The 22,048-nt window shown below is 51.3% G+C and overlaps 8 protein-coding genes across 8 annotated transcripts; 5 read left to right on the top strand and 3 right to left on the bottom strand.

Moving 5' to 3' along the window:
- Positions 1-357: 357 nt before the first annotated feature.
- Positions 358-2,174, top strand: An01g02140 (uncharacterized protein; the record flags this gene model as incomplete). The annotated part of the gene is made up of 6 exons (XM_059746292.1): positions 358-599; positions 687-858; positions 933-1,184; positions 1,233-1,752; positions 1,803-1,839; positions 1,907-2,174. The coding sequence occupies 6 exons, from the start codon at positions 358-360 to the stop codon at positions 2,172-2,174; spliced, it is 1,491 nt and encodes a 496-aa protein (XP_059603102.1).
- A 2,457-nt stretch (positions 2,175-4,631) lies between these two features.
- Positions 4,632-5,846, bottom strand: An01g02130 (uncharacterized protein; the record flags this gene model as incomplete). Its single annotated transcript, XM_059746287.1, has 1 exon — positions 4,632-5,846. One exon carries the CDS (start codon positions 5,844-5,846, stop codon positions 4,632-4,634), a length of 1,215 nt encoding a protein of 404 aa, XP_059603101.1.
- A 1,315-nt stretch (positions 5,847-7,161) lies between these two features.
- On the top strand, positions 7,162-8,337 carry An01g02120 (uncharacterized protein; the record flags this gene model as incomplete). Its single annotated transcript, XM_001388613.1, has 2 exons — positions 7,162-7,945; positions 8,027-8,337. The coding sequence occupies 2 exons, from the start codon at positions 7,162-7,164 to the stop codon at positions 8,335-8,337; spliced, it is 1,095 nt and encodes a 364-aa protein (XP_001388650.1).
- A 236-nt stretch (positions 8,338-8,573) lies between these two features.
- An01g02110 (uncharacterized protein) lies at positions 8,574-10,717 on the bottom strand (the record flags this gene model as incomplete). The annotated part of the gene is made up of 6 exons (XM_001388612.3): positions 8,574-8,609; positions 8,660-8,689; positions 8,774-9,868; positions 9,924-10,082; positions 10,158-10,426; positions 10,513-10,717. The coding sequence occupies 6 exons, from the start codon at positions 10,715-10,717 to the stop codon at positions 8,574-8,576; spliced, it is 1,794 nt and encodes a 597-aa protein (XP_001388649.3).
- A 656-nt stretch (positions 10,718-11,373) lies between these two features.
- On the top strand, positions 11,374-12,646 carry An01g02100 (uncharacterized protein; the record flags this gene model as incomplete). The annotated part of the gene is made up of 2 exons (XM_001388611.3): positions 11,374-11,407; positions 11,475-12,646. The coding sequence occupies 2 exons, from the start codon at positions 11,374-11,376 to the stop codon at positions 12,644-12,646; spliced, it is 1,206 nt and encodes a 401-aa protein (XP_001388648.3).
- A 506-nt stretch (positions 12,647-13,152) lies between these two features.
- An01g02090 (uncharacterized protein) lies at positions 13,153-16,777 on the bottom strand (the record flags this gene model as incomplete). The annotated part of the gene is made up of 4 exons (XM_059746265.1): positions 13,153-13,196; positions 13,248-16,283; positions 16,394-16,581; positions 16,704-16,777. 4 exons carry the CDS (start codon positions 16,775-16,777, stop codon positions 13,153-13,155), a joined length of 3,342 nt encoding a protein of 1,113 aa, XP_059603100.1.
- Positions 16,778-18,585: 1,808 nt separating this feature from the next.
- Positions 18,586-19,264, top strand: An01g02080 (uncharacterized protein; the record flags this gene model as incomplete). The annotated part of the gene is made up of 3 exons (XM_059746259.1): positions 18,586-18,989; positions 19,049-19,148; positions 19,226-19,264. 3 exons carry the CDS (start codon positions 18,586-18,588, stop codon positions 19,262-19,264), a joined length of 543 nt encoding a protein of 180 aa, XP_059603099.1.
- A 645-nt stretch (positions 19,265-19,909) lies between these two features.
- Positions 19,910-22,007, top strand: An01g02070 (uncharacterized protein; the record flags this gene model as incomplete). Its single annotated transcript, XM_001388608.1, has 5 exons — positions 19,910-20,260; positions 20,307-20,695; positions 20,738-21,288; positions 21,334-21,748; positions 21,818-22,007. The coding sequence occupies 5 exons, from the start codon at positions 19,910-19,912 to the stop codon at positions 22,005-22,007; spliced, it is 1,896 nt and encodes a 631-aa protein (XP_001388645.1).
- Between the last annotated feature and the right edge of the window lie 41 nt (positions 22,008-22,048).

Below are 22,048 nucleotides of genomic sequence, written 5' to 3'. Positions count from 1 at the left end.
GATCTTGTCTATCGTATTATACGAGTCCCTCGCCACACGGAACAGGACCCAATTGATCCCTTCCACTGATTGTCTTGTCCCTCGGTGCCAAGTACAAAGTGACCTGCCGTGGGCTTTCCATCTACCGTCCAGCTGCGGGACTCGTGACGTGTCCTATCGCTACGACCCATAACTAAATTCTCCATCCGCGAGTGATGTTTACTCCTGGCCTGAGATGGCGAAATCCGGGGTAACAGATCTGCGGGGTCATCCTGCGGGGAAACTTTCGTATATCCCCATCCCTCACACAGCTATATAATGCCATCCCATTACAGCAGTCAAAATGCCTCACAATCATCCATCTCTAAGCCTCTCAACATGAAAGAAGAATCCCCCGTCCCCGCAGCAATGGAAGCAGAAAAGTCCTCCGGAGCGGCATCCCACGTCGAGGATGCCGAGAAGAACAGCATCCACCCCGGGGAATCCCTCGACTACTTTACTCCGAAGGAAAAGAAAAGACTCATGCGGAGAATTGACATTCGTCTCGTTATCCCACTGGGTTGTCTATATTGTATCAGTTTGCTGGATAGGACTAACTTGGGAGCTGCCTCGGTTGCCGGGTATGGCATTCCAGTCTTCTTCCAACCCCGCTTCATGGCCACGGCTCGGCCAAGAGATTAAGCTAACTCAATTTTTCGTACTGATAGGATGCAGGAAGAGTTGAAGATGAATGCCAAGAATAATGGATACAGTATTAGCTCGTTGGTCTTCTTCATTACCTATACCGTGTTTCAGCCCCCCATGACGGTGATTATTCGGAAACTCGGGCCTCGGCTGTTTCTTTCTGCTATTGTTCTGCTATGGGGAGTGGTAATGATTGTAAGTTTTTATGATCAGTGAATAGCATACTGTTTTAGGGGTAGTAGTGGTGGCGTTGCTAATGTTCCAACTAGGGCTTTGGCATGTCGCCAACATGGCCAGTGCTAGCTGGACTGCGGGTCATCCTTGGTGCTCTGGAAGCAGGATTCTACCCAGGATGCGTTTACCTACTAAGCACCTGGTACCCTCGCTTCGAACTACAGAAGCGAAATGCCCTCTTCTACCTGATTGGCAGTACGGCATCCGGATTCGGCGGTATCCTCGCCTACGGACTGATGCAAATGCATGGAATTGGCGGAAAGTCCGGGTGGAGATGGATCTTCATTGTACTGCCCCATACCCCACAGACCTTCTGAAAACCTACACTAATGCAGACCCCACAGATCGAAGGCATCCTAACCTGCGTAATGGGCATCGGCTCCTACGCCATCCTAGTCGACTTCCCCGAACAATCCCCCAAGTCATGGCACTTTCTCAACGAATCAGAGGCCGCCTACGTGGTAGCTACGATCGAGAACGACCGATCAGACGTCTACACGGAGCCATTCACATTGAAAGGCTATCTCCGCAGCGGCGCAGATAGTAAGGTCTGGGCATACGCTGCCATGTATATGCTCACCACAGCGAACAGCTACTCGATCGCCTACTTTCTTCCCATCATTCTGGAGGATAGTATGGGGTTCTCGGTTGCAAAGGCTCAGTGTCTGGTGGCTCCGCCGTATGTTGCGGCGGCGATAGTGATGTATACGCAGGCGGTGTATGCCGACAAATGGCACCTGAGAGGGCCGATCATTGCTGCAAATGCTGCTATGGGCCTGGTTGGGCTTGCTTTATTGGGGTATCTTAGTGAGTCGGGGCCACGGTATTTTGGTGTCTTTCTGGCGACTATTGCTGGTGAGTATCCTCTCCCTGTTGGTATAACCGCTGTACTGATGGAAGGATAGCCAATGCGAACTGCCCAGCCTTAGTCTCATGGCAGAGGTATGATCCTTTCCCTAATTATCCCACTCTTGTTATATATAATATTAGTTACTAACATGATTAATAGTAACAACGTCCGCGGCCAATGGAAGCGCGCCTTCACATCCGCCACCCTCATCGGCGGGGGCAGTATCGGAGGAATCATCGGGACAACGGTCTTCAGGGCCCAAGATGCCCCGAACTACCGACCCGGGTTATTGACCACTATGATCGCTAACGCGCTGGTTATCGTGGTTGTGGCAGGACTCAGCTTCAAGTTCTGGCGGGCGAATCGGCGGGTTGATCGTGGGGGAAAACCGATCGAGGGGTTGGCTGGGTTTAAGTATACATACTAGATGGAGTTATTGGACATGGAAGATAGGAAGAGACTACTGCATGGATGCTGTTGCTTTAGGTCAGCTGTAGAAGGCTATATATGACGTTCATCTATTATATCATCTTATGGCTATAGTTAGTGAACAAAGAAGCTGCTAATACATCAGTTCTACATCCCTGTTCCGAAATCAAATGTCATTGGTCCGTTCACCCATCTTATTGATGATAGACTCGCCAGATATACTTTCTTGCCTAGCATTATAATATTATAGTGCTTACAAGGAATAAAGTTGACCGTCAAGTATAACCTGAGATGACAACAGCAATTCACTGGCTGGCCCCTGTCTGTACCACACTTTCATCCTGTTCACTCATTACCCCTCCTTTGGTCTCCTCCGGCCCAGACCATTTCGATTTTACTACTGTAATTAATTTCTACATATCCCTCTCACTCTCTTTGGAGATAGGTCACAAAAAATCAAACTCCTAACTCTAACATCACCTTCCATTCTACATCTTTGGAGTCACTTTCTCCCAACTCCTACTCCCCCTATCACACTCCTCTATATCAAACTCCAACTTCATCCCCCCACCCCCCTCCCCCCCAACACACACACAAGGCAAAGCATACAACGCCATCAACCACATAGACCACAACCTCCACGCCAAAGCATTCCCCTCCACCGTCCTCCCCAGTAGCACCTTCACCTTCACCACACCTCCAACTACCACATACCATAACCACCCCGTCAACAATGTTCATACCAGAAGTGTGATGACTTGGGAGAGCTATATATGTCTGGTACGGTGGTAGATTGACGTGTACCATATAACACATTCCTAGAAGAAGCTGAACGCGTTGAGACTGGTTGGGTTTACTGAAATCTCTACAAGACATCTAACAAGACACCAGCTAGAAGGTTACTACATGGTTAGCTGGCAGAGCTCGGAATGACCGAGATATACATACCATCTTGCCATGGTGTGACAAATCTGCATGATGCAGCCCTACGCAGCGTTCTGTAGATGGAAACTTTCATCACCATTCTGCACCTACATTATTGTATATGATACTCTACCCTCTTACTGATATGTCAGTGTCACAACCCGTCAAACATTGTCCCCCTTGCATTAATTTCTCGGTCCTTCCGGCCTCGTGTCACAAACGGCTATGGCATGTGTAGGCAGTAATAGAGTTTGAACAACACTTTCTTCCCGTTTGTGTCCTGCAGAAAGATCCCGAGAGTCCGTGAGGATAGGAGTGTGCATGTAGTATCCCTTGCAGTCATGGCCCATGGCCTAAATGACATTCCCGTCCTCTATCTGGACACCTACATTTATCTATCTATTGAATGAGCGGAAGGATATTAGACGTATCAAGAGGAACGATATCTATTGAACTTCAGATCCACCTTCATTGATCGTCGTCTGTAAGGAAGTGCAGAGGTTTCGTTTAGTGTAAATACATTTTGTCGGTCATGTCCTTGAATCAAGGTAATCGCTCTGCTCTTCTACTTTGTGCTCGATGCAATGGGTGAGTATCTCCCTCAACAAGTTCCAAGAGAAACTTAGAGGCTATTACCATAGTTAATGAACTTTGTCATGTGAAGGTTCGTTTATATAGCCTTAGTGGTTAATACACGTGTAGTCCTATTGAAGCAATGTAAGTGTAGCTTATATTCATTACAGGCTAGCAAAAGGTTCTTATTATGACAATCTCGCAGTGGTCTTTTGGATTAGTCTCTTCCTTGAAATCATTTGAAACGTTCATGTCCATCCTATAGCAAATGCAGCTGGTTTCATTGGAAAATAGTGTATATGCCTACTGATCAATCAACAGTGCGGAGAATTAGAGCAGGAATGGAATTTCATCGGAGACAGAACAGTGTAGGAGATGTCCTTTCCATCTCGGAACGAAGAGGATGCGGCATGACTTCCTCTCGATCCGAAATTCCCTCAACATACGCCCGTCCAATCACCTTGAAGCACTGAACTTCTTCACCATCCACAAGCAGCTTCTCAGGAATGGGACGGAGAACAAACACTTGGGCGATTCCACAGGGGATGACAAGACGATCATCCTTTTCAATCTCACAATCAGTGAAACCAATACTACTCCCAGTCTAGATGGCCACGGAAAACAATCGCTTTCGCGCAAGTTTCTCAAAAATGAGGTAGGTGGCGAAAAGATACGTTTTAAACGTCTCTTCCCACTGTCCAAACTCGCCAGGGAGATGATGAGTTTTCATGATCTCGAATAAGGGACTAAGGGGAATGAGATTGGAGCTATCAGTGTAGTAGTAAGCAGCTTTTATCACCATATCGTGTATGTTCGAGCAATGATCACGGTCTTTGCTTTGGTTCATGATGATTCTGGCAGCCAGCTGTGTCTGCGTCATACAGCGGGGGACTTCTGAGTCCAACACGTATGGAAGACCAAGGCTAACGCCTACTTTACGACACCAGAGTTTGAGAGTCTACATATCATCTGCTACTATGGGAGCATGGTCTCTACTTTGCTCCCAGAGAGCCTTGTCCAGATTCATCGTCTTGGAGAAGCTTTGCTGCATCTTTTCGCGATGTTTCGGATCCGTCGTGGTGAAGTCAACAACCCATGAAGGGAGTGACTCGTCTTTGTTAGCAGAATTGAAGCAGAAATCGAAGTCATTGAATATATTCATATTGGCTTCGTGTCCCAATATAAATGACGTTGTTTCATGGTTGACCTGGCCGATGGTCTTTCGATAGTCGGGAGGGTATGTCACCCTAGCCACAGGAGAAAGCCCATATAACGCATATACTTTATCGAGTTCATTGCTGCATTGCCGGTCCCTCGTAAGCGATAGCAAGTCACCAAGCCCCGATGGACGCGGGGTATACGGATTGAGGTGCAGAATATCCCGCGGGATATAATTCACAAGTGTGTCGAGTCTTCGTTGCAACCCAAAAAAAAGCGCACATCTTGAGTTAGCTACTACCGGCTTTGGATATGCTCTGTATGGCATGTCCAAAGAGATAGTATCAGAAGTAAGCCTACTCCTGGCGACCGCTACTTCATCGTGCAGTCGATTAAATATGTTTCCCATGGTGAAAGTCGTCTTTTCATGCATACAGACAGGGGCAATTTTTGAGAGATGCCACTCTTGAAATGTCCATACCCGATGCCAATACGGCGAGGAACACAGTGCTTTTGCAGGAGTCAACAGCTTTTCTATAGCTTTATCAATATGAAGACCTGTGCTTTCGAAGTAAAACCCATTTCGATTGGCATGATACCACTCAATGAGCTCCAGAGCTTCCGGCGCCAGATCCCCCAACCAAGCAACCACCGACCTAGCATTCGAATAGATTTGACACATCAAAGCAACCTGCGAGTTTCGCTCCGAGATATTGTTCTGGTTGATGCAGACATAATCAACCCATACCGTACGTTCTGTATTCGGCTGGCGAATTTTCCGCAGGAAAGCATGCAGATTTGGTGTTACACCGACTATACAATTATCAACCGAGATGTCAACAGTCACAGAAGTGTCGCCCCATACGTAGGACAGGGCGTCAAAGTCGCAGGTGTCGTTGAGAGACACGGTATGGAGCGATCCACAAACAGGGTTCTCGTCATTCTCGTCGGGAATGATAGTTAAAAGACGGATCTGACTGGCACTGGGATCCAACTTGTCGTATGACAACGGCATCATGAAGCTAACTCAATCTTTGGTGGAAGCAACAGGCTCAAAAAGAGATGATGCTTGTACTGGTGTATAAGATTCTCAAGTACTCGTTGTAGCTTGGGTAGTGATCGGGTATCCCTACGAGCTGCATTCGGGTCAATAAATCCGGAGTCACCAAACATGATGGCGCGGCGCTAATGCTGCAAGGCTGACACACTAACCATCTACTAGAGAACATTTTCTCGAGGAGAAGTAGCTGTCCCCCTCTTCTTGATGCATTGCCTTCGTTGAATTGCTTGAGCTTTTCGAATGTCTGCGGATTCTATTAACTGGACTGCAACCCCAACACCGAGGACGGAGGGATGTATCGTAGATGACGCTAATGATCCTTACAAATATCAGGATCCGAATGTGTTTACGGTGTCATTGCATCCGGGATGGTCATAACAGATATAGTTAGGAAGACTGAAACGGATCCGGCGAAATTGCCTAGGAATAGGGGTACCTTTACCTATTCTATCATGTATGGATAGAGACTGATTGTTCAGTAAGTCTACACGCCGACTTTATGGTGTGGTTGGCGAGTCCGGAAGCCGCGTTCTTCAATTGGAAACAAGCGTGGCGAAATTGGGATGTGGATGAACTGAAGAACTTAAGTACTAGAGTGGGAAAATTAAGGAGGGTCAGGATATGATTCCTTGGGTACTATATGGATGACCGTTCTCGAGTTTGTGAGCTGTCAGAAAAGATAGTTACCCCAGATATATATATATCGTATTTCAGATGGGAGTGATCAGTTTCTTGTACTAGTATCATTACTACCAGTGATGAAGATAAAGTGCCCCTAATATACCATATGTCTAAATCTTTTCATTGAATAAACAGACTAGAGTAAAATTCTAATCCGCCAACAGACCTCTTCACATGTACCAAGACACGTAGTTCTGCACTCTCCTACACACCCCAGCAACAGCTGACTTTGATAAACCGATTAGTTTCACAACTAGATGGATGAGGTAATTCCGCATAATTAATCCCATTACAATATTGACTTCCAGATAAACAAGAAAGAAAAGAAAAAGATAGCAATCAACACTCCTATTATTCTCGTAAACATCTCGTCTACATACATATCTACTGCTATAAATTCCTTATCGATAACCCGATAACGGAACAACCTTCCTCCCCCATCCCCACAACACTAAACCCAAAGCATGCCTAGCGTCACCAAATCTCCCCAAAAAAATATTCCCATTGATTTGCAGCAAAGTTCCAGCCCGCAGCTTTGCACCAGACCAACTCACTCCAGTTCCACCACAATCACATCTCATAACCCATCATGCCTAAGCGCAGCAAGCTCCTTCAAGCTCTGGACGAGCACCGCGGCCGCGACTACGAGGCCGAGAAGCAGAAGAAGCTCGTCAAGGCGGCGAAGAAGAAGACTACCGCTACCAAGGGTGAAGATGTGAAGGAGGCTGTTGTTGAAGATAAGAAGGAGGAGAAGAAGAAGGAGGAGGAAGTTGAGGAGGAATCCGAAGACGAAGAAACCCCCGAAGAAACCCCCTCCGACGCCGAAGAAGAGGAAGAAGAAGACGACGAAGAAGAAGCCGAAGAATCCGACATCCCCCTCAGCGACCTCAGCGACGACGAACGCGAAGACGTCGTCACCCACCAACGCCTCACAATCAACAACAGCGCTGCCATCACCAGCAGTCTAAAGCGCATCTCGTTCCTCACCCCCGCGACTCCCTTCTCCGAGCACAACAGTCTCGTATCGCAGGAACCGATTGAAGTGCCCGACGCCAACGATGACCTGAACCGCGAACTGGCCTTCTACAAGGTCTGCCAGGCGGCGGCGATGACGGCGCGGAGTACCCTGAAGAAAGAAGGTGTGCCGTTTACGCGACCCGGCGATTACTTCGCCGAGATGGTGAAGACGGATGAGCACATGGGCAAGATCAAGAAGAAGTTGTATGATGAGGCCGCGGCGAAGAAGGCCGCGGCGGAGGCCAGGAAGCAGCGTGATTTGAAGAAGTTTGGAAAGCAGGTGCAGGTTGCGAAGTTGCAGCAGAGGGCGAAGGAGAAGAGGGAGACGTTGGAGAAGATTAATGCGTTGAAGAAGAGTATGTTTATCCCTTGGTTTCTTTGGGGGAGTTGGCCTTTGTGGGTTTGAGAGTGGTTGCTAACTGTTTTGGTGTGTGCAGAGCGCAAGGCTGAAACTGGCGGCCCTACTGATGATTCGTCCAACATGTTCGATGTCGCTATTGATGATGCTGCTCAGGCGGGTGGTCGCAAGCGCGGTCGTGATGCCGAGGGTGGTCCGTCGATGAAGCGCCAGAAGAAGAATGAGAAGTTCGGGTTCGGTGGTAAGAAGCGCTTTGCTAAGAGCGGTGATGCTGTCTCGAGTGGTGATATGCGCGACTTCTCGGTCAAGAAGATGAAGGGTGGTCCTAAGGGCGGTGGTGCCAAGCGGCCGGGCAAGAGCAGGAGGGCTGCTGCTAAGGGTCGTTCTTGATTCCATTCGCTGTAAATTTCTTTTGATGGTTTATTTTTTGCTCGATACCGGTCAGGGTTATAAAAGCAGTGTTTCCATAGACAGTTTGATTTGTATATTGATAATCATGGAATGGTGACTGTCTATCTAGCTGAACCTGAGTAGGGTACTTCATTACGCTGGTATCTCTGGTATCACATCATCATATCTCAAGAAGCAGAATCCCACCCGCCATGTATCATGCCATCTCAACGCCGCTAACCTGACTCCGTGATGTGCTGTGAGCTGCGCACCTAGAGAAATGTGAGTATGACATTAAATACAGAAGCAATAAGCAACATACCGTGGCAGACTGCACACGCACATCATCTGTCTGCACAGAAATTGTATCTAGTTTGTAGGATCTCATTGTATGTCCTGATTATGTCTTCACTCCATTAGTGAAAGCGCTATCCACCGGATGATCGGTATCGAATGCGCCCATCTCTCTGATGCGACTAAGGAGATTGTCAACAGGAAGTCCAATGTTGAGTCTCTGCTCGGCAAAGACAAGATCGATCTTTGCTTTAGTATCATCTGCATGAGCCAGAGCATGATCTTGGATTAGCTCCTTGCCACGTTTAGAATTGCTCTTGTGGATAACCTTTTCGCAGCCGCGAACGTGACACGTCCAGGTATCAGATGTTACATCGTCTTCAAATGTGGCTTCCAATTCTGATGCATCTGCGTTCGTCTCACGGTCCGCCCCCGAAACGGATGTGTTCCGGCTTTGAAGCGTCTCTTGCAATGGCGTCTTTTGAATTGGGGTTGAATCGTACAGGAGGGACCGAGTCCTGCGCTTGGCACGGGTCGACAACGGGTCACGAACGAGATCATGGCCGCGGACTTTGCTTGGAGTCTCGAACTCGTCCATTGCATCTTCGTTGTTATCCGAGTCATCATCTTGGTCATCAACGGCACTCCGTGTTCGTTTGCCGGTCTGCTTCGTGGCAACAGAGCTCTTAGGTCGCAAAACCGACTTGTGGACCCTGCGTCTGCGCAGTCGGGGATGGTCTTCATGTTCACTCTCTTCTCCGGACGATTCATCGTCATCGGAGGGGCGAGGCCGCAGCGGGGTTAGGGTAATCTGCTGAACTCTGTTTTTCTTGGCTGCGGCTTTGAGCTCCCGATAAATGACCTTGCGAGACCAGTCAAAGTTGTATGTTTTCACCTCGTCCATCATCTCTATGATAGCGTCGGCCCGTGCGGCGACGAGGTCGTGTGCATAGTCAGTACTGTCGATGGCGAAGCGTTCGACAAGGGTGTTGATTAGGAGTTCGAAGGTCAATTGGCGCTTGGCCAAGTATCCCGCTTCTTTGAGATCGAGAATGACCTTGTAGATAGCATCTGCCTGGTCTTTCGATAGCCCAGATGTATCTGGTCGTGCTTCCGCCTCATCCTGGCCCTCCTTCTCGTCCATTTCTTTATCTTCCTCTTGTTCGTCTTCCTCTTCTTCCTCCGACTCTACCTCCTTCGCCCCTTCGTACTGCGCTTTAATCTGCTTAAAGTCATCCTACACCATTAGCACCCTTCAAACCACCCCAAGGAACAGGGAAAAAACAACATACCGGAAACTTTTCACACAGATGCTCGAAGATGCACGTATTGGTCCACTGCACATCCTCCTCGCCCTTCAACATCCTCGACAGCAGAAAATGATGATGTTTGTAAAACACCTCTGCAGAGTCGTCCGCATCCTCGCAAATCCCATGCGTATGGCTCACATACTAAACCCAAACCATTAGCAAACAACCATCCACCAAATCCTCACACAACAGACAGAAGAAAATATGGGGGCATACCTCCTCGCACAAATACTCGACACTCGGATTCCAATTCCTTCTCTTCCTCCTCCTCTTCGACTGATGCCGATCCGCCAGAAAATACAACAAATCTATCGCCTCCACCACATCATTAAATATGGCCTTGTACCCCTTCGCCGGAGATATCGAGAACCAGCCCGCCTTCCCAGCCACCCAGAACCCGACCTCCCCATCATTATGTTGTCCGTAGGCGAAGTGGGTGACGTTTTCGAGGACGATGCGTTTAGTCAAGTATTCTGGGTCGAGCACTAACCAGTAATCAGTTAGCACCACACTACCCCCCCTGCCAAAACTCCAGAAGCAGAAATAAGAAGACAAAAGTGAGGGAAATTACCCAACTTCTCCTGCTCCTCCTCCACCTCATCCAAACACCCCGTCACCTGGACCGGATTCTCCGGCGAGGCAGTCAATAAATTCGCATAGCGGGATTTGCCCGGAACCAGGACTCGAACTTCCGACAGGCTGAACTCTTCCCAGTCGTTTTCGTCGGTGAGGGAGGGGTCTCTGGCGGCCAGGACACTGTCTTCGCGGGAGGTCATGGTGGGGACTGCATGTTGCTTTGTTCGGGGGACTGTGTATTCTCTCTCGGTTTAGGAGAGGGGGGTTAAAATAGGATAAGAAAGGCAATGGATAAAGTAGTGGGTAATAGAGGAAGGAAATGAGTGAACGAGTGAGTGAGAGAGGAGTAAGTAAGTGAGGGATAGATAGAGGGGAGGGGTGAAGCTGACTGCAGTCACGGCGATGATGCTTGCTGCTACTGCTGCTGCTGCGCTGCTTGCCAGCCGGAGGGCAGTCCGGCAATTACCAGACAATACACAGCTGACTATGTCGAGATTAGGTGCGGATGTGGACAAGGATACCGGGTAATTACTGCTTTGGGGGGGTGTAAAATACAGACGGGAATCTTTCATGCCTAGACTGGACTAGACTCACTCCGTAATGGGAAACTTGCATGCGGGTAATTTTGCGGAGCTGAAAATATATTTTGGACGACTTCACTACTACTTTCGGTTATTCATTGCACTTCTATTCTTTCGGTTGTGTTCAACTATATCTACAGTTGTCTCTTTACGATCGCATCACTGAGCTGTGCTAGTCGATCAATTGCCGCTCTCACTCAATCAAATCCCCCGCCACTCACACTCATCGCTCGCCGATGAGCTTCCGTCAAGCCCTCAGACCCTTCCGTCGCACCATGTCCGGTGAAAAGATCTACGAAGGCGTATTCGGTATACCTCACTCCTAGCATTATTGCTTTAATGTACCTCCAAGCTAATATAACGGAATGATAAACAGCCGTCCACAAACCCCAAGGCGTCTCCTCCGCCGACGTCGTCCGCACCCTCCAAACGCACTTCAACCCCTCCACGCTCTTCGCCCCCTGGCTCGCCGACGAGCGCGCCCGTCGCGCCCGCGAAAGCACCTACCAGCGCAAGCGCCGCCGCACGCAACGTCTCGACGTGAAGATCGGCCACGGAGGCACCCTCGACCCCCTCGCGACCGGCATTCTCGTCGCGGGAGTCGGCAAGGGCACGAAACACCTGAACGAGTTCCTAGGATGCACGAAGCAATATGAGACCGTTGTGCTGTTCGGCGCCGAGACGGATACCTATGATCGGCTGGGGAAGGTGGTGCGCAAGGCGCCCTACGAGCATGTGACAAGGGAGATGGTGGAGAAGGCACTGGAGCAGTTCCGCGGGAAGATTATGCAGAGGCCGCCAATTTTCTCGGCGCTGAAGGTGAATGGCAAGAAGCTTTATGAGTATGCCCGCGAGGGCAAGGAGCCGCCGATTGAGATCCAGAAGAGGCCGGTCGAGGTGACGGATTTGAGGATTGTCGAGTGGTACGAGCCTGGAACGCATGAGTTTAAATGGCCTGAGGTTGAGGCAGAGGGGGAGGAGAAGGCTGTTGCGGAGAAGTTGTTGGCGAAGGAGGATGAGTTGCCGATTGTGGAGAGGGAGGCAGATGGTGAAGGAGAGGCCTCTGCGAAGAGAAAGTCCCCGCCTGCGGAGGATGCTAAGGAGGAGAAGGTAGAGGGTGGTGATGCTGAGTCTGCTCCCTCGGCTAAGAAGCAGAAGGTTGCTGATGGCGAGGCTGCGCCTGTTGCGCCGGCCGAGCAGGAAGCGTCGGATGCTCCCAAGGCTGAAGCCGAGGAATCCTCGGAATCCAAGCCCCAGTCCCAGCCTCAGCCGGCTGCAGTGAAGATCACCATGACGGTGTCTTCTGGCTTCTATGTGCGCTCCTTGGCGCACGACCTGGGCAAGGCGGTCGGAAGCTGCGGGCTGATGTCCTCGCTGATCCGGTCTCGTCAGGCTCAATTCGAGCTTCACCCGGACAAGGTGCTCGAGTATAAGGACCTCGAGGCCGGCGAGGAGGTCTGGGGCCCCAAGGTCCAGCGATTCCTCGAGGACTGGGAGGAAAAGCGACTGGCTCGGCCGTCGTCTCCGCGTTCCCCGAAACAAAATTAGTCAGTAATAGCTACTGGGCCGGCGTTGGGAGATGTAATAAAACGTTCGCATGTTATTCTTGGATGAAGGATGAGTAGATGCTTGTCAAGTCCTGATCGGAACCAGTGTTCCAACTTGCTCGGTCAGCGAGCATGTCTTAAGGCTACACTCCCAGACATTAACGGGACTGCACTGCTGACAGTAGAATAACCTCGTTGTCTGGACAATCCACGCCACGCTATTAAAGAACCAACCGCCAAATGCTGCTAATGTCGACACGAACAAGCCAAGATCCAACATTTTACACAGAGCAAGCCGACAGAACATCATGCCTCTCACTAACAAGTCCAACAAAAAGGGGATAGAAGAGTAGAATGTGATGGATACAAAACAGTGGGTAGAAGGAAACCGTTTTGAGGGGTATACCGCTGAAAACACCGGATGAGGAAGGAAATGGAGGAAGGAATGCGCAATATATGCATGGTCAAGGAGAAGGAAAGGCACAAGCTCTATGCAGTAGATCAAGGCTAGTGAGAGACGGTCTGGTAGGTGCTGTGAGCGTCGCGAAGCGCTGTACCCAGTTAGTTACCATCCACTGAACATATCGGTGCAAGCGACTTACTCTGAAGCACAAAGGTCTGCCCCTGTCTCGACTCGCAGGCGCACTGAAGAGTGTTGCCGTCCAGGAAATCCAGCAGAATGCTGTTGGGCAGCTCCTGGCGGTCTTCGTCCGGCAGGCACGGAGTACGGAACTCGGACAGATGATACCGCTTGACCAAGTTGCGGTTAGTGGAGTCCAGATTGCCAGGTGTCAGAATCAGATAACCCTGGTCATCGATTCGGACAAACCGACGCTTCCACAGGAGAGTGTCGGGAAACTGTACATTGACCTCGCCAATATCGATCGCCGGAGCCACCTCCGTTGCCCTCGAGACGGGCCTCTCGGGTTCCTCAAGCTTAATGGGGACCACATGGTCATCTCCCTTGATAGGGTTTAACACACCAACAACGCTCTTACGGGAAGTGATAGAGGACATGCGGCGCAGAAGTCGCGTCGCACGGGATTCTTTCTTCTCATCAGGGGAGGAGGGCGCATCGCCAGATGACTTGGCGGGTGATGCCACCTCTTCTTCTTCTTTGATAGAGGTGGGGGTGGAGATTCGGCTCTCCGGACGTTGTACGGACACGGAGGATTGCTGGTCGGATCCAGCAGAGGACGGGGGCAAGGTATCATCTTCCGACTGAGTGATTGTAGGTTCTGTTTGCAAAGTCAGAACAGGGAGCTCTGTAGTTTCCTGTTCGACGGTAATTTGGCTGGGTTGTAGGTTGAGGACGGCCGGCTCGGACGGGTCGGCATTCGGGTTGGTTTCAGCAGCGGTGGGATCGCGGACAATGCGAGCAGTCACAGAGACCGAGCTTGGGGAGCGCGAAAGGCCAGGACCAGCGAGGCCAGGGCCCGCCTGTGAGCTAGGTCGTCTCACGCTCGATGACCGCGAGAAGGATTCAGGGGCGTATGAGAGAGGTCGGGGCATGGAAGGTCCCGAGTAGCCTTTGCGGAGGGTCTCGAAGGAGGCCGCCGACGGAGCGGCGAGGGTTTGGCCGTTCATTGATGGGGCGTCGCGACTGTTGGAGAACTTCTCCAATGCCTTGATGCGGCTGGAGATGCCCGACGAGACGTTGATCTTCCTCGCCACCAGGACCGGCCCGTTCTGGGAACCAGAATCCGCACCCGTCGTCGAGACGGAACGGCCCACGGCTATGGTCGACATGTTGGGGGACTGGTGTCCAATGGCGCTGGGGTTTGAAACGGCACGAGAATTCCTCCACGCATCAGGTGAGACGTTGCCGTTGCTGCTGTTTGAGTAGCCCGGGGAGAGGGGAGAGACGCCCACAGAGATGGGCTTAGCCTCCTCAACCGTGGCACTGGTCAATTCTTCCATGAAGGAGTCGTCTGAGAGAAGGTTCTCGTCATCCGAGTAGTCGGGAGTTGGGACTTGAATAGGTTCGAGGTATGGTTTGCGTTTCTCCTTTCGAGACGTGCTGCGCTGTCGCTCCACATTCGAGGATTCAGGGGTCAAGTCATGCTGCGGCTCCGTCGGAGGGGGAGCGGCGATCGACAAGGAATTGGGGGTGAAGGTGGCTGCTGAAGGATGGTGGGAGGAATCGGGCCGAGCAGGCGACTCGAACAGATCGGACTCAGTCACGTCTGGCGTGCTGGGGTGGTGGTGGTGATGATGATGGAGGAGGGCCTCTTGTTCGCCAGGAACAACAGGATGGGGGACTGGTTTTGGTGGCGAGGGGCCAACAATCTCTTCGTCCGGAGCCTTTCCAGAATTGTTCTCGAGTGGAGCGGCGATGGCGCTAGGCAGCCTAGTCGGGGAGCTGGGGCCACCCGAGACGCCGCCGGAATTGGATGCGCCCAAGTCCCTGTCGCCCGCCTGCGTTTCAGATCCCGAACGAGTGGGTGTCGTCGCCTGAAACTCATTACTGCTGTTGCTCAGGCGTGCCGGTTGGCTAAGGGAGTGGTGGCTGCCCGAGGGTTCAGGGGAATTAGGAGTAGTACGGCCGTCCTCTTCTTCAGCCCCCTGATGACGGAGCATGGGCTGCAGGGTTGGCTGAGTTTCGGAAAGGGGCTCCTTGTTCGGCCCTGCCAAGTGGGCCATTCGGTCATCGCCCCCATCGTGCTTCATTTTACTTGGTATATGACCGATGTTCTCCTTATTTTCGGTCATATCAAGCCCGGACACCTCACCCTTCTCCGTCGTGGAACTGTTCTTCCCCTCCTTTGCTTTTTTCTCCATCTGCGTCTTTCGCATCTGGAGCGCTTTCATCAGCCGCTCCTTTTCATTGGACGTGGTGGACGAAGACAGCGCGCTCAGTGACTTGGCACCGGGCGATATCTTGGGCCGCGAGATGGGCATGGAAAAGGGAGGCACCAGTAACGGAGGCACGGCCGGCACTCTACTGGCGACGGGGGTCCCGTGGCCTCCGGAAGATCGAGGTCGCGAAGGACTGGGATTGGACTTGCGCAAGGATGATGACCGGACACCCGCAGGCAAAGATGCCACTGGCCGCCGTTCAGCGCTTCGAGAGAGGTTGCCCGCAGTCCGAGGGCGTCCGCTGCCATCTACGGAAGGCCGAGGACCCAGCTTTACCTTGGCTTTGTATCCGGCACGCTCCAGGTCACGGACGGAAGGTCGGGCGGACTGCGAAGATTGGCGGGGCTCCGACGGAGCATAAGATGAGTCTTCTCGAAAGTTCTTATAGGAAGGAGCCCGCTCCGATGTGGCCACCGATGAAGACCGCTCTCGAATGGAGGCGTTTTCGGAAGTTTTCGGGGTTGGTTCGTTGCCGACTGGTGATTGCTGGACACTCGACACCACTGATGGGGGAACCACGGTGGCTTCAGACAGCTGACTGAACGATCTCTGGCGCGGCATTCCATCGGCCGCGGACTGCGCCTGGTTCTCGTCCTTGCCTACGGTAGTCTCTTCGGCATCTTCCGCGATCTCTTTCAATCGGCGACGGCGGAGGGAGCTGGAAGAGGAAGTGATCGAACCGGAAGCAGTATGCAGTAAGCATGCGGAGGACAATGCGCTTTCTGTAAGTTCCGATGGCTGCGTCACCGAGAATACCGTATCATGCGGGGAGAATTTGTCTAGGACCGATTGGAATTGGACCGTCGTTCGGGCTGCAGGAGGATGACGAGGTCAGTGGGATCTCTAGCTTGTCGTAACAATGATGGAGAGAGAGGAGGGTTCCACCAACCTTGCACGAGGCGGGACATGCCCTCTGGCAGATAGCTGAGGACGACTTTCCGTCGCCGATATTGTAGGAAGCCATAGAGCGGAGACTTCTCCTCGTAGCCGTCGATCGCGTTGCGCACGTCGGGCACCCCGCCGGTGCCGCGATCAAGGAGAGCCACCTCATCCCTTGATACATACCGCAGGAGAAACCTAGAAGACACCAAGCCATGCGCATTAGTGAATTGCCGATGCGATTGGGTTGCAATGGCCACCCTTGCAACGGAGGACCCGAAGGTGCAGGGTATAGCCGAGACACACGGACTAGTACTTACCATCCACCGGCCTCGGTGAGCGCGGTCTGGTAGGCATCGATGACGGTGGGATTATCTAGCCCATTGAGCGACATGACGGGAACTGCATTGGAGGCAGATGCCCAGGACCGCGCGACAGATCACGATTAAAGTGATGATGATGAACGATGGGGGGGAGGGGGAAGAGAAGAAGAGGAGGGGCGAGAGGAGAAAAAGAGGGGAAAGGGAGGGTCTAGCGGAAAGTCAGGATGTAAGGAAGCAAAGCAGCGCGCCGCCTCGATGTGTGAGTATGATGGCAGAGAGCGAGAGCGAGAGCAAGACACTCTCTCACACACCAGCGGTGGACCGAGATCAAAGACGGGCGGGACACACTAAGCGGGATGGATTGAGAATCAGATACAATGTATAACTAATTCTTTCTGGTGAACAAGAATGCTGATCCATCCGCAGAGACGGCCGAGGGACCGAGTGGTGACTGACTTGCCCACGAACCTCTCAGGAGTTCAACTGGGCCTGACCGTTCAGGGGCTGCTTTGGAGATGGTGAGTGATGGTTGGTTAATAGAGGGAGGGAAGTGGGTGGGAAAGTGGATGCCCGGCTGCCTCCACTTTCAGTTACAGTCGAAGAAATTCAGTTGACAATTCCATTCACCCAAGCGAATGGAAAAGAAGGCAAAAGAAAAAAAAGAAATCTTGAACTGAATACTCAGGAAAAGTCAAGTAGATTATTCTCGATATTAATGTGTGTCTCTGGTCTCCCTCTCATAAATCAGGCCATTGACAAGTGGACTACCGGCTACTACTACTTGGAGCAGTTGTCCCTGAAGGCACCAGGTGAGGATCCAATAATGACGCCGCAGAGGGAAGTCCGACCGTGGGACTATTGGATGAACCAATTTCCATTGACTGACTCTCAGGACTGACTCTCAGGTACCGACTTAGTTCTCTTCTTCCCCCCCACGGTCACGTATACATTACATTGTAAGACTCATTGTAGACTGGTTCCATTCACCTCGGCACCAGACAGCCGGCGTGAACGGGAGGAGGAGGAGCAGGGATGCGGGCTGCCTTCGTCTGCAGGTGCTTTATTTTATTTTTTTTTTTTTTTTGGTCGCTGCCAGGGCCGTGCGACTGATCCTTGCTATAACTACGGAGTACTACTTACTTACTCGTGGTGTAATATTGCCATTCTAAATACAGCGGTCGTACACGCCGGTATGGTGATGATTACACGTTACACCCGCTAGGCTCAAAATCGGTCAGGATTGCATGCGATCGTCAACTGCTAATTATCCAGGCCCCAATATCTATCGCTGAGAAATTCTCCCTGATGGAGTCTTATCTGGTTGCCCACCCAAACTTTATCCTACCTTACATTGCGACTATCGATGGTCAATCCGATTCTTGTCATCGTTTCCTCCCCTCTTCCTCCCCCCCAGATTCTCCATCCCTCGCTAGGGAGTTCGGAAGGTCGGGGTCTAGAACACCGCGGAGATTCTAAGGATGTCCGACCGTGTCGTCAGCCTGCAATGCAATTCTAGTTAACGGATGCTGATGAGAAGCTCAAGCTCATTGAAGCTCTTGTCCGTGCACCTTTAGTCTCAGTTCAAATGGTTGTGAATAAAGCCGGCCCCTCGTTGCCATTGAGATAGATCTCACCCATAATATGATGGGGGTGAATGAACTGTCCGCATCTGGAGGTCTCCGTCCCGCTGGCTCTCCATCACTCGGAGGCTGCCGATGCGGGGACTCATTGAAGCAGCATATATCCATCAACCTCCCAGTGTAACTATCACCGTGTGGTTTTTTCCAACGAAAATCGACCAAGATACTTCTGCTCGAAATATTACCTTCAGCTCGTAATTTTTTGTCAATTATCCTCCTTCCACGACTCCCCGCTCATCATGTCCTCCGATCTCCCCTCACCATCGTCAATTACATCACTCCCGCAGGAGCAGCAATTCCGCGTCCTGGATACCCTGTTCGAGTCGTCGCCTGAGCTGCATACTCTCATGGCCCCCGTTCTCGCAAACCAGACATTCTCCTCCTACGCCACCCTGATTGATGCTGTTGGCGGTCGCATGTCTGCTCTGTCTGCTGCCAACTCGTCCAAGGACCGCGATATTCTAGTGGGGATTCTGGGATCGCATCCCCGCCTGGGACAGCCCAAGGGAGCTCCGACAGAGCACTTGAGCGAACTGAGCAAGAAGGAACAAGCGAATCTGAATACCGGAGCAGAGGAACAAGCGGAGAAGCTGAAACGTATGAATGCTGAGTACGAGCAAAAGTTCCCTGGCTTGCGGTTTGTGTATGTTCTCTCAGTATACCCAACGACTTGTGTTGGTCTGACATATCTCCCTGGCATAGTACTTTTGTAAACGGTCGCAACCGGGATGTCATCATGGAGGAGATGCGTGAGAGGATTGACCGGGGCAATGCCGATCGTGAGGTGGAGGAGATTATACAGGTGAGATGGCTGTCTACCCAAACACGGAGCAGTGCTGACAGTTCGCTCCTTTAAAGGCAATGTGCGATATTGCAAAGGATCGGGCGCGGAAACTGGAGCAGTCCGCTAAGATATAGTTCACATACTGCAAGCATATATTTAAACAATGAATACCCTTCGATTTCAGCAGGCGCTGCGACATCTCCTTGCTGAATCGCTGCTTTACAAGCCATATTTCGGTCCATGCGATTCATCTATGGAGCACTCTGCCTCTGTCCGGAAACAATGGCTGGTAATCTGCATGGAACTTGGTGATTCCGTTAGTATAAAGTGACCAACTAGTGCCGGCGAATTATGGGAAGCCTGCCTTGTCTTACGACGGGACGATCTTCCGTCGAACGCGTGCTACCAGCATTTTCATAGTATGACGGGTCCGTATTTGATTTACTATCGATGGTAAAACGCCTCCTCTATGGGGTCCCCTAGCACTCGGCAGGCCAGCTTGTGAGACAACCCGGGAGGTCAGCCATTATTAGGCCAATGAGAGCTGGCAGGTTGGAGAGGTTGTACTTCGACAATGTTGGACAGCCATGCAACGTCGGACAATAGCTTTGATAGGGAATATCCTAAGGGCGAACCAGGAGGGATAGGGGTAGGTATGGCTGTATCGATTAGTAGTCCCTCTTTCACCCAGAACAAACTCTAGTATATATAGTAGTAAATGTTCCGCGGATGGCCAATGACCCCAAATCATCTTTCATCCCATCCACGCATGAGCAAACATGCATGGTCTGCGCCTAGTATGCAGCATAGGGACATTGCCTTTGGTTATCCTGGCATATCCGGCGGCTTCATTGCATACAACTTCAGCAGCCGTGGACTTGGACTCCCTTCGTCTGACCTCTAACTCCGAATACGTCAATTCTGTCCATGTAGACACGAATCGATCAGTCGCAGTGTCCGCTGAAGAACATTATACCGATACAGCAGCTCGACTGGTTCAGAACATTGTTCCTGGAGCGAGCTTTCGTCTCATCGATGACCACTTTGTCGGCGACAATGGAGTTGCACATGTATACTTCCGCCAAACGCTCCATGGTATTGACATTGACAATGCGGATTTCAATGTTAATGTCTGCTCCCCAATTACTCTGTTCGGAAGGAAGCTTACTGTTACAGATTGGAAAAGATGGACTGGTCTTGTCTTTCGGACATTCGTTCTTCACAGGCGCGTTGCCGAGCAGCCATCTGGACAATACCAACGTTTTGAGTCCGGAGGCTGCACTTAGAGGAGCAAGGGACGCTATACAGCTTCCACTGACTATTGACAATGTTTCTACTGAAGCTGCAGAGGGGCGGAACGAGTACATATTCAGAGAGGCAGTGGGAGCGGTATCTGACCCCAAAGCTAAGCTAGTCTACCTTGTCAAGCCAGAAGGGACTCTGGCGCTCACCTGGAGGATAGAAACAGACATGTATGAGCACTGGCTACTGACATACATTGATGCAGAGACTACCACTGTCCACGGCGTGGTTGACTATGTCGCAGACGCGACATATCAAGTTTAGTGAGTGGCTCTCCCCATCGAATAACGAAGCTAAGACAACAGTCCCTGGGGCACAAACGATCCAGCAGAAGGACATCGCACCATTGTCACCGACCCCTGGGACCTATCCGCATCCGCATACACCTGGATAAGCGATGGACGGGACAACTACACCACAACCAGAGGCAACAATGCCATCGCACACTGGAATCCGACCGGCGGTGGCTCCTATCTCTACAACCTACGTCCATCCGACCCCAACTTGAATTTCCAATGGCCATACTCCCCAAACATGTCCCCACCCCGATCATACATCAACGCCTCCATCGTCCAACTCTTCTACACAGCAAACGCCTACCACGACCTCCTCTATACACTCGGCTTCACCGAATCCGCTGGCAACTTCCAATGGAATAACAGCGCCCACGGCGGCCGAGACAAAGACTACGTGATCCTCAACGCACAAGACGGCTCCGGGTTCAGCAACGCAAACTTTGCAACCCCACCCGATGGTATCCCCGGCCGTATGCGCATGTACATCTGGATCGAGTCTACTCCGTCGCGTGATGGAAGTTTTGACGCGGGCATTGTAATTCACGAATACACTCACGGTGGTAAGCATCTCCCCAGAAGATGGAAGTCCTAATCTAACAAACCAGTATCCAATCGTCTCACCGGCGGCTCCCACAACGCCGGATGCCTCAGCGCCCTCGAATCGGGTGGCATGGGCGAAGGCTGGGGCGACTTTATGGCGACGGCCATCCGAATCAAGCCCAACGATACACGCACAACGTCTTACACTATGGGTGCATGGGCAGATAATGATAAATGTGGTGTCCGGGACTATCCTTATTCTACCTCCTTTACTGAGAACCCTTTGAACTATACGAGCGTGAATACCATGAACGGCGTGCACGCCATCGGAACTGTCTGGGCAACCATGCTATACGAGGTCTTGTGGAACCTCATCGACAAGTACGGGAAGAATGATGGGTCGAGGCCGGTGTTTAGAAACGGGGTGCCTACAGATGGAAAGTACTTGATGATGAAGTTGGTGGTGGATGGGATGGCACTGTAAGTGATGCACAGAATAGCTTCTTTCACCTTTGTAATGTCCGTGGTATCCTGACTAATGGACTGAAGGCAACCATGTAATCCGAACTTCGTGCAAGCCAGGGACGCGATCCTTGACGCAGACATTGTGTTGACTGGCGGGAAGAATCGCTGTGAGATCTGGAGGGGGTTTGCGAAGAGAGGATTGGGGCAAGGAGCGGCTCATAGTAGTTTAAATTGGATGCGGAGGGGGAGTACACTTCTTCCTACGGGATGTTAGTCTTGCACAGGTCGTTCTTGGTGAGAGATGAGTGGAGATGC

This window comes from Aspergillus niger, assembly GCF_000002855.4.
Source record: "Aspergillus niger supercontig An01".
NCBI lineage: Eukaryota > Fungi > Ascomycota > Eurotiomycetes > Eurotiales > Aspergillaceae > Aspergillus > Aspergillus niger.
This window is presented reverse-complemented; position numbering and strand designations above follow the sequence as displayed.